Genomic DNA, 11330 nt, shown 5'->3' with positions numbered 1-11330 from the left:
GTGTGCGGACACTTTCTAGAATAAACGGAAAGGACCATTAAATAATTATAGAAGGCATGCATGAACCATCATGACAATTAATCTAATAATGGAAGCGACAATAGTAATTAAAATGAGAAATCAGATGGAGTTTCCAACGTACCAACGGATTCGACTTGACCATTAATCTTTTTTAATTGGCTTGTGCACTAGAATTTTAAATTGTTTAATTAATTTTCAACAAAGTACTCATGTGGCTATGAATATTAAATTATGTCTAAATAATTCGTACCTTTAAAAAATAGAAATAATAAATTTAATAGAGCAGTTACTATACAAGTCCCGGCTGATCGATCTTTTAAGATTGTGCCCACAAATGCAACTTGTAAGGTATCTTTAGAACATGAAAGGTAATTGAATATCTTTTATTTATTTAATAAAGAGAATTTTTATTTTTTTATGTGCAAGTATTAGTGAATATTTATGAGTATCATTAAAAAATTGCACGATTAATTAAGGGGCTATTAAATAGTATATAAGTGTTATATGCAAAGAGAATCACATGTAAGAATAATAAGAGAAATGTGTTCATAATAAATTTAATTAAAAATTAAAATTTTTTAATTAAAACATTACTAATATATATCATTCTTAGAAGTAAGTTTACTGAAGGCCAAATGCCAATTAAAGAGGGACAAATTTGAGGAAATTCATAACAGAAAGTAAATATGCAGCTATGGTGTTTGTAGAAATTTAGTGAAGAAGACAATACGTTGGAATTTGGTAAAAGCTCTACTCAACCAAAGATTCAGAGATTAGGGTTTTAATTAATATAGTTATGTACAACGAATTAGTCAAATACAAGTGGACCAATCAGAGAAAAATAGATATTAAGGGAAAGCGAAAAATCCCGAGACGATATTTTTTTCCAGTTGAGAGTAATTAGTGGGCACTAAGGCCATAGCCTTGTCGTAAATTAATGCGTTACGCCATCAATTATCAACCACCGTGAATTCTAAGATGTTGACTAAAAACACGACTTTTCCTTACATGTAGTCGTCAGACTGAGTCAAATTCATATTGATAACAAGCTACGCATGAGTTCATATTATAATAATGATTGCCAACGATTTTCATAACCATTTGTAAAATTTAGAGGACTACGGGTTCTAGTATAAAAGTCCAAATATTCACAAAATTATTTGGGTTAATTGGCTTACTAAAACACTTCTTTTTTCAAGTATGTCTCGTTTAAACATCATTTTTACACAACCCATTCAATTACTGTTTTCTCAAGATACCCTTTTTCCTAATATGTTACTATCACTATTATTTTTTTCTTGAATATGTCCCTTTCAGGCTATTTATTTTATCTATGACTATTCTTTTTTCTTAACAATAACTAGCTTGAGACACGTCCCGTTATTAGCCTTTTTTTTCACTTTACAATTTGCAGTTTATTAAAAATTTATTTAAAATTATTAAATATGATAAGTAATGTTTCAATACAAACACGTTTTTTTCATTACATCTATAAAAAGTAATAAATAAATATGTTAATAATTCGACTTATTCTTTTTTAAATCAATGCTAACCATGTTTTTTAAGGGATGCAAACAATGTTGTAATAATGACAAACATAAATAAATATATCCAACTTATAATTATTTTCAAACTAAAAAATGGTAATCATAAAAATTTTTCCAATAACTTTCTAAATTATTAGAAAGTTTTTAATTTTAACCTAAATAAAATTAATTATGGTTCTATGAAAATCAAAAATTTTATATTAGACATAATGATGATTGAAAAAAGAAAGTATATATACATCTTCTCTACTATAAATATAGATATATAGTATTGGAGAATATTCACAAGTGAAATAATTGAGGTAGTTAAAGAGAAAATAAATGAAAAAATCATTTTAACAGGAAAAAGTGAAAAATGCAAGATTTAAAAAAGAAGAATAAAATGAACAATATTTTAAATACAATTAAAGAAAATGGAGAGGAAAAAAGCTGAAAAATTCAATTAAAAAAAACATGAAAGCAAGCAGGCAAAGTTAAAAAAGAAAAAAACAAGTGCTTGAAAGCAAGGAGGCAAGCAAAACAAGTGAAAATATTTATGAAAGTAAGAAAAAACAAGAAGGTGTTTAAAGAGAAAATTAATAAAAAAATATTTTAATGGGAAACAATGAAATATAAAAGATTGAAAGAAGAAGAAGAAAAAAGAACAACATTTAAAGAACAATTAAGGACAATGGAAAGGAAAAAAAACGGTTGAAATATACAATTTAAAAAAAGGTTTAGAGCAAGTAAGCAAAGTAAATTAAAAAAAAAAAAACTTGAAAGAAAAAAAAAGAGATAAACCTGAAAACAACAAAGCTGACAGTTGAAGTACGAAAAATTTAATGCCATCCGCGCTTCTTATAATAGATAATAGAGATATAAATGACAATGGCTTCCTAATTAAAACTTAAATATATTTTTCTTGCCGTTGTATTGTGAGGGTTACTTCATACCTATCTCGTTTAAAATATCATTATATTCAGATGAAAAAAAAAAATGTTTTGACGACTTTTCCGTTATAATAATCATAAAAGAATAGCTAGTCAAATTTACAGTAACATGACAAGTAGACTTTCCAATGGCATTCTTCTATAAATTTGGAAGCTCTTGAAGCATTTGTTTTCAACACTTTCTCGTTTGCTTGTCCTTTTTATTATTTTTCCTTGGTTGTTTCATTTACCATACATGGAGCTCACAATCACCCAGTACTCTTCCCTTAAAGTACCACCTTTTATATCTAGCTGTTGTAAGGCCTCCTCTTATGTGAATAGGTTAATTCCAATTAAACCTACAACAAAATTAAGTACCAAATCATCCAACTTCCCTTCAAAATGCGCCACCAATAAATTGAACCAGCCGATAGGGCTCTATGGGGAGAACAGGTTCTCAAAATCCTTATTATTTGGCCAACGTAACCGTAATTATAGTCAGGTATATTTTATTTTATTTCTTTAATTGCATATTAGTAAGTTAGTACACGCTTAATTGCTGACTTTCTAGTAATGAAAATGATACAAATTGTGTGAACCACCAAACATCCTTTTGCATTAATGAAAAATTGTTTAGTTGCATTTTTCATCCATAATGAAGTAAATGTGGGATCCCTTAAAACAATTTTATTTTTTACTCATGGGATAAAATTAGAAAGATTTTTCATCAACTTCAAACTAAAGTGTGTATATGGCTTCCCCACCGCTGTTAGTCTGAGGTATGTGTGTATGTGTGAGGTCCATTATAAGATTAGAATATGGTTGTCGATTTTCTATGGCCAAATGTTATAGAGACACTTTTGGGAGGTTTCCTCCCTATTATTGGATTAAGGGTGCGTTTCTAATGTCTAGTCTTGTGAGTGTCACCCGTTTCTATAGCTTTAGTACAGTAATGTATTTTAATCCTTTGGTGACCTTTAAATGAAATTGTCACATTTACCTCTAAAAAACGCCTTTTGCATAAGGATTAATGACACGCACAAATGCGAAATGGTATATACGTACAAACTTTTGACTATACATATATATCGGTATACATATATCTATGTATAATACATGGGACCCACATATGTTTCAAATAATAGAGTATGTACTGTTGTTGGAGGCTTGCTTGCAGAACCATTTGAGTATTTATCCTTAGTCAAAAGTCTATAGTTAGTGTTGTGATTTTGATTACATTTGTTAGTTTTTCAAATTTCGTTCAATTAAAGTACTTATAAGTTGAACTAATTATGGTTTTAGGCATGCGCTCAACTTGAATCTGAAGGTTCAGACCCCGTCCTCGACAAAGATCAAACTAAATCAGCTGGTCCAAATTTGGTTGCCAAAATTTTACGTTTTGGATCTGTTTTTTATAAATTCTCAAGACCCTATACAATGATTCAAGTATCTATATCATCCATGTAAGTAAGCTTTTACACAAATTTAAAGGAGGAAAAAAAAAACTGATTTTTCAATACAAGAAATGATCTAATTGCGCATATTAGTTTATATAACTCTATGTACTTTTTTTTTTTGAGCAGATGTATGTTTGCAAGAGTAATGGTCGAGAACAAACACTTGTTCAAATGGTCTCTGTTGTTGCAGGCATTACCGGGCCTAATAGCTATAATTCTTGCAAACACTTACATTGCTGGCATTAATCAGATTTTTGATGCCGATATTGATAGGTATGCTTTTTATATAAATATATATGTACTTATATATATAGCCGCACATATCTTGACGATTATATTGGAAAACAATCTGTTAAAGAACTGAAACGATCTGTTAAACTTAAACTGAATTCTAATAAAAATAACAGTTAAAAGAACCACACTAACAATGGTTTCTAAATACCTACATATATAATTTGCTGTGTATCTATGGGGCAAATAAAGGAGCCTTAAAAACTCCTGGTTAGAAGTAAAAGGATATTGGCCATGGTGCTTTTAATTTACGTTCAGGACGTGCGTGCATCTGAACTAATTTCTTGACAATTAGAATCAAAGTGGCAATATTTTTTCCAAAATTAGTGCATGCAAAAGCCCTCTTACTTTTGTTTGTTTTGATTTTTTTTTCATGGTTCATGGTTCAGGATGAACAAACCTTATTTGGCTATACCGACAGGCGATCTTTCACTAAAACAAGCATGGCTCTTGACGATATTATCTGCAATTGGGGGCCATTTGATTTTATGGTTAATGAACGCCAACCTAATCACCACTTGTTGCTTCTGCTTTACTCTGTTCATGGGCACTGTGTATTCTGCCCCTCCGCTTAGATTCAAAGGATCTTCTATTGCAACAGTTACTTTGGTTTCTGTGGTATTATTACATTTCTCCCATCTAGAATCTTGTAATTAAATTTCATATTTAATTAATTTATTTTTTAGGTGGTTGAAAATATAATATTGGTACTTCAAAGAGTTAAAACTAGTGGCATGAAAAATGTAAGATTTTATTACGTAAAATTCTGCTTATGATTAGAGGAAACTAGCATGAAATTAATGCTAGCATATAGAAGAAGAGTATACTTTGTGAAGCTGCTAACTTTTTTTCTGTAGGTTCTAGTTAGAGCATCTTAACTTTTCTCTTCCCATATGTACACAGAAAAAATGATAATTAAAGTAACAAAAGCAAATTATGCAGACGATGAGTACACTTCATCATACCGGTGTACTCTACGCCTCCACAACTTCTCTTGGACTTCGATTCCAATGGAGGTACGTGTAACAATTTTTTGTTTATTTATTTATTTATCTTTCATATCTAGCTTTTTTTCCTTCAAATGAAGGATTCATATTTTACCAATTTGAGTTTTAAATTTTAATTTTGTTACAGTTAAAAGTTTTTATGAAAAGTCACATATATTTTTTCTACTACACTAAAAAAAAAAATCACATCTCAATTCGAATTAAAAACTCGAATCCTCCCCTTAATCTTAACTAATTAATAACTTAAGTGCTTTTTTTATTACACTTTAAGTTATAGGGACTTTTGAGATACAATATTACGTGGTTATTTCAGTCACAATTCAAATTCCACCTTTTTGGTGATTTATGTATAGCTCAGTAGTTGTGATTTTTGAGAGAGAAAAAAATATACAGTCACATCGCGTTTTCCTTGACGCAGCTAATTGACATTTCTATTTAGAATGATATAATTTATATTCCACGTTTAATCTTCACTATATGTACTTTGTTTAATTTCATATAGTAATTTATTCCCCATAAATTACTTATAAAACCATGTTAATTCTCTAGATATTTTTGCTTAGTGATTGTAAAATAAATGGAGGCCGCAGATTACAGCACTGCCATATTAGATGGTCAAAAGGAGATGGTGTTATAGAAAACTTGTGAAGCAACTAAATTATCGTTCAACATTTACTTTACATAAAAACAAATAATTTATTTGACTATGCAATTTTTTGTTGCTAAAAACATACAAGTATTCTCTTAAGAGAAATAAAAAACAAAAAATTTTGGAAGTATAACTTTTGTTTTTTCAATTAATAGATAGACATTAGTTCAACTCTTTATAGAGATCTAATGTTTCGCTTTCAATTCACCCTGCAGCCCCCCAAACATTTTCATTATTACGTTTGTTGCCTTGTTTTACTCGGTAGCTTGCCTCACAAAAGATATCACAGACTTGGAAGGTGACTTGAGGTAAGTTTATATGTATTATCGCATCTTGTGGATTCAAAATCTCAAAATGTTCTACATCAATCGCTTTTTCATCTTATAAACATGTTTAAGATGGTATATTTATTAGTTTTCAAATTAATATAAAAACATTATAGGTATAACATCCGAACATTTGCGGCGATAATTGGACCTAAATACATTACAATCCTTGGATCCGGAATTTTGATGTTAGCTTACAGTGGTGCTATAGCAGTTGGCATTTACATGCCTCAGGTAATTTTATAATTCTCTGTCATTAAATTGGTTACTATATAATGTTTATTTATTTTTGTTTTGTTTTGGAAAGCAGAATATTTGTATAAATATCCTAAATTTAAAATTCTTTCATGAAGAATTCTTATAAATTTTTTCCTTTGTTTTTCTATTTATTTCTTGTAACTGGTTGATTTATTAAAGTAAGTTATAATTAACTAACTAGCTCAATTTGTGTTTAGTTGGTGTTATGATTTGTTTGAAATGATCGGTTATTGGCTCCAAGTCCCACAGATAAGGGGAAGAAAAAAAGAATCACTTAAGTAAATAACAATTTTGTCTTTACAAATAAGATAAGATTATAACTTATCTGAGAAGATAATTTACCAACTGTGCAAAAGTTACATGTAGAAAAAAAAAAGGAAAAACCAAGTTGATAGACATTTAAAACAAAAAAGATTTCTCCAGTGTTTTCTTCATTTTAATTTTTTTTTCCTTTAACCGGCCCTTCTTTATGTAAAGACTATGACTGATACATAAAGTCGCTCATTTGATGTTTTCAGGCTTTCAAGCGTTATTTAATGTTGTCTGCTCACCCAATCTTGGCCGTATGGTTACTTTTTCAGGTATGCCTCACATAACCTGAGAAAAAAATAAGGGATTTTTTGTGGTGGAATCCCAATAAATGCTCTATCAATGGAGCACTGTTTTTTTTTTTAACTATTAGATTACTTTTTTAACGATCAGATCTGTAGCAAGAGCAATTTTGTGCGGTGCGCTATAAATTTTTAATACGGACTTGCACATATTTAACTGTTAAAAAATTAATCCAACAGTTTTGTGCGGTGCGCTATAAATTTTTAATACGGACTTGCACATATTTAACCGTTAAAAAACTAATCCAACAATAACAGTTAAAAAAGTAGTTCCACCATAAATGATCCCAAAAAGATAACGTACAAGAAAATATTAACTTCTCTTATTATAATTTAACTTCTTTTCTTTGTATTCTTTCAGGCGAAAAAGTTGGACAAAGCAAATTATGTCAAGGTAAATATTATAAAATATGCACCTTTGACTCAACAATATGTTAATTAATTGAGTGATATGCTATTGATATTTTGATCATATTTTTAACTTTTATCGTGTGTATGCAGGAAGCAAGTGCAAATTTTTATCAATTTCTCTGGAACCTTATTAATATAGAGTTTCTCTTATTTCCTTTCATGTAACAAATTAATTGCCAGTTGATTATACGTTTTCCCGTATAGACTAGGGTGGGGTAAGGAATAAATTGAGTTGTGTGTAATATTTTTAAGATATCATCATTTTATTTCTTTTAATTTTGATAAAGGCATTCAAGACAAATATTATAATCATGAGTTTATGTCATCTCTTTTAATTTTGAAAAAAGGCATTCAAGACAAATATTATAATTGTGAGTTTATGTCAATAGTATAGTAGTACCTTAGATAATTAAATTGATTCAATCGTTCATGTAAAATGTATATATCGAAGATATGTTTTTACTGCTCGCTTTCGTTTGATATATACACCAGTAAGAGAAGATATATAATTACCAAAAGGAAAAATACCTTGATAATAATACATAAGCATTGGATAAGATAATTTAATTTCCCGACCCCTAAAAGGCATCGTTGCTTCATAGTATGGTTAAAAAAAACAATGTCGAATACTTTCAACGTACACCAATTAAAAATAAATATTTATAGGTTGGTGTTAAATGGTTGGCAATACGAAAACGAAATTGAAAGCACGACTTTCAACATCGGTTGCTGGGAATAAAGGGCATTTCAAAGTGCTTTTACATAATATATGTAAGTGATCAATTCTTGTTGCAAATATTATAAGCCTTGTTTTGTAAGGGACATATTCAAGAAAAAAAAAAATAGTGATAGTAACATATTAGGAAAAAAAGGTATCTTGAGAAAACGGTAATCGAATGGGTTGTGTAAAAATGGTGTTTAAAAGAGACATACTTGAAAAAAGAATTGTTTTAGTAAGCCAATTAAAAAAAACATTTCCAAGAATCACTTATGATATAATAAGCATTATATGAAAAAATATAAATAGGGACACATTCAAATTAATTTATTTAATCGGAACAAGAAAGAAAGAAAAACTATTTCAAAAAAGCACATCAAAAGAGAATTAAAATGTACATGAGTCTTTGACAAGAAAAAAAATAATAAAAAATAAAGTAAGGATTCATTTGAAAGAAATTATTTCAACAGAAACAAAGTGATGAAAAAATTATTTCAAAATGACACATAATAAAAATAAATTGTATAGGAACTTTAAATTCTCAATATATATATATTTATGAAAATCAAAGGATGTTTTAAAAAATATAAATTTAAAAGCGGTGGGTAGAAAAATAATTTTGCACTAAACTATTTACGAACCATCAATATATGTGTGTGACAAGTGTCATGTCTTTTAGAAACTCTAACGGACAACGATTTTTTTTTATTAATGTTTCATATTTCAAGAAGAACCCTTGTTTTGTAAGGGACATATTCAAGAAAAAAAAAAATAGTGATAGTAACATATTAGGAAAAAAAGGTATCTTGAGAAAACGGTAATCGAATGGGTTGTGTAAAAATGGTGTTTAAAAGAGACATACTTGAAAAAAGAATTGTTTTAGTAAGCCAATTAAAAAAAACATTTCCAAGAATCACTTATGATATAATAAGCATTATATGAAAAAATATAAATAGGGACACATTCAAATTAATTTATTTAATAGGAACAAGAAAGAAAGAAAAACTATTTCAAAAAAGCACATCAAAAGAGAATTAAAATGTACATGAGTCTTTGACAAGAAAAAAAATAATAAAAAATAAAGTAAGGATTCATTTGAAAGAAATTATTTCAACAGAAACAAAGTGATGAAAAAATTATTTCAAAATGACACATAATAAAAATAAATTGTATAGGAACTTTAAATTCTCAATATATATATATTTATGAAAATCAAAGGATGTTTTAAAAAATATAAATTTAAAAGCGGTGGGTAGAAAAATAATTTTGCACTAAACTATTTACGAACCATCAATATATGTGTGTGACAAGTGTCATGTCTTTTAGAAACTCTAACGGACAACGATTTTTTTTTATTAATGTTTCATATTTCAAGAAGAACAAATATTATATTTTAAAAATCAAATGATAAAGTATTACAAGAATCATAATTTAGAAAAAAAATGATAATTAATCTTTTTTTATACAAAACGTGATGCATACATTAGCGTGTTATTATATTTATATGATTTGCTTAAAAGATTGATTAGTAAATAAATATAACCATGCAAAAGAAAAAACAAAATGTAAAAATCTTCATTCAACGAAATTAAAGAAAATTAAACATACTTCTATGTAAGTTTTGAGAATAATCATTGAAAAGTGAAATTTTGAGTTTTGTTATGTATTTTTGAATTAGATATAGTTTATAATTTGAGAATATGATATGTTGGGTGTGTGGAGAGAAAAAAAAAACTCGTTATTATTGTCTTTTTTTTGCCATTTTATTTAAGGGCTTTTTTGTAATAAGAAGTTTATAATTTAAGAGGAGTGTGCAGAGTAAAAAAAGGGGTGTGGATAGAACCACTCGTGATTAAGTATAAATTGTTAATATTAACTGTTCAATATTTAATACTATTTGTCTTTCAAAATTTAATTTTTTCAGAAAAAAGATATATATATTTTTTTTTTCTCTAATAGCAAGGAAGGATCATTTTTTTTCCTTCTAAATACCATCACATAACAAACATTTTTAATTGGGAAAATGAGACAAATACCTCTTAGAATGTATGAGTCTAGATTTTTATCTCTTATTCTTGGTTGATATATATCCTTCTTTGTCAAAAAACTATATTAGTGCAAATGGCATTAATCTAAAGTAAAAGAATAAAAATTCAGAAGTACTACTCACTCTAAAATAAGTTGAATAATTTTCTCTTCTTTTTAATTAATATAACATAACATTTTCAGTAAAAAATATTATTGATTCTAATATCCGTATTCAGAAAAGACGAAAATTAAAACGTACTACAAGGAAAGCTCAAAATTAATTTCTAATGTCTTTTTTCCTGCTCGACGAAATATGATAAACTACTGCAAAAACATATCAATGATACTTTAATTCTTGTTTATTTTAACATAATGTTTTGTATAAATACAATAGCAATTTCTTTCTCTTAAAAAAAATACAATAGCAACTACTACTAATACAATAACCATAAACACATGATCATACTTAGATCGATCGATTGATTACAATCAATCTAAAGTATTAATATACTACTGATATAATCAATTAAAATTATAATATTTGTCTCGAATGCTTTTATTCAAAATCAAAAGAAATAAAACGATAATATATATCTTAAACATAGCTACACAGAGCTCACTTTATCTCCCACCTTACAATAGTTATATGGGAAAAACATACAATTAACGGGCAACTAATTTGTCATATGAAAGGAAATAAAAGAAACTCTAATGAAAGAAGCCTCCAAAGGAATTGATAAAAATTTGTGCTGGCTTCCTGTAAACATGATAAAATCAAACATGTGATCAAAATTTCAATAATTTATTGTTCATTGGTTAACATATAGTTGATTAGAAGGTACATATATAATTATTACCTGGACATAGTTTGCTTTGTCCAACTTTCGGACCTGGAAGGAAAACATGAAAAGAAATTGTAAGAGAGTTTTTACTTATTTTTTTTTTTCTTGAATTATGTATGACTTACCTGAAAAAGTAACAATAAGGCAAAGATTAAATGACCAGTCAACATTGAGTAACCCTTGAAAGCCTGTAAACATTCAATACAAGAACTTATGTATCAGTTCTTAGTCTTGACATAAAGAAGGATCAGTTAAA

At 27.9% G+C, this 11330-nt stretch overlaps 2 protein-coding genes across 2 annotated transcripts in view; one reads left to right on the top strand and one right to left on the bottom strand.

The window, feature by feature from the left end:
• Positions 1-2695: 2695 nt before the first annotated feature.
• LOC112090624 (homogentisate solanesyltransferase, chloroplastic-like) lies at positions 2696-7776 on the top strand. The gene is made up of 10 exons (XM_024162374.1): positions 2696-2978; positions 3779-3939; positions 4060-4206; positions 4614-4842; positions 5167-5240; positions 6096-6188; positions 6323-6440; positions 6983-7045; positions 7437-7469; positions 7577-7776. The coding sequence occupies exons 1-10, from the start codon at positions 2733-2735 to the stop codon at positions 7649-7651; spliced, it is 1239 nt and encodes a 412-aa protein (XP_024018142.1). The 5' UTR covers positions 2696-2732; the 3' UTR covers positions 7652-7776.
• Positions 7777-10878: 3102 nt separating this feature from the next.
• LOC112090626 (homogentisate solanesyltransferase, chloroplastic-like) overlaps positions 10879-11330 on the bottom strand; it is a 2198-nt gene continuing 1746 nt past the window's right edge. Inside the window, exons 4-6 of the mRNA XM_024162377.1 lie at positions 11200-11262; positions 11090-11122; positions 10879-10989 (exon numbers count right to left, since the gene is read on the bottom strand). Of these exons, the coding sequence (XP_024018145.1) occupies positions 10915-10989; positions 11090-11122; positions 11200-11262 (171 nt within the window). The 3' untranslated portion in view covers positions 10879-10914. The remainder of the gene's footprint in view (positions 10990-11089; positions 11123-11199; positions 11263-11330) is intronic.

The sequence above is a fragment of the Morus notabilis genome, unplaced genomic scaffold (assembly GCF_000414095.1).
Source record: "Morus notabilis unplaced genomic scaffold, ASM41409v2 Scaffold674, whole genome shotgun sequence".
In the NCBI taxonomy this organism is placed as follows: Eukaryota; Viridiplantae; Streptophyta; class Magnoliopsida; order Rosales; family Moraceae; genus Morus; species Morus notabilis.
Note: the sequence above shows the minus strand (reverse complement) of the source record. Positions and strands in the feature narration are given on the sequence as shown.

Excerpts from the sequence above, each read along its gene's own strand:
- LOC112090624 (XM_024162374.1), top strand. The coding sequence starts at position 2,733 with ATGGAGCTCACAATCACCCAGTACTCTTCCCTTAAAGTACCACCTTTT. Across the intron at positions 6,441-6,982 it reads TTGGCATTTACATGCCTCAG|GCTTTCAAGCGTTATTTAAT; the intron begins GTAATTTTATAA and ends TGATGTTTTCAG. Across the intron at positions 7,046-7,436 it reads CCGTATGGTTACTTTTTCAG|GCGAAAAAGTTGGACAAAGC; the intron begins GTATGCCTCACA and ends GTATTCTTTCAG.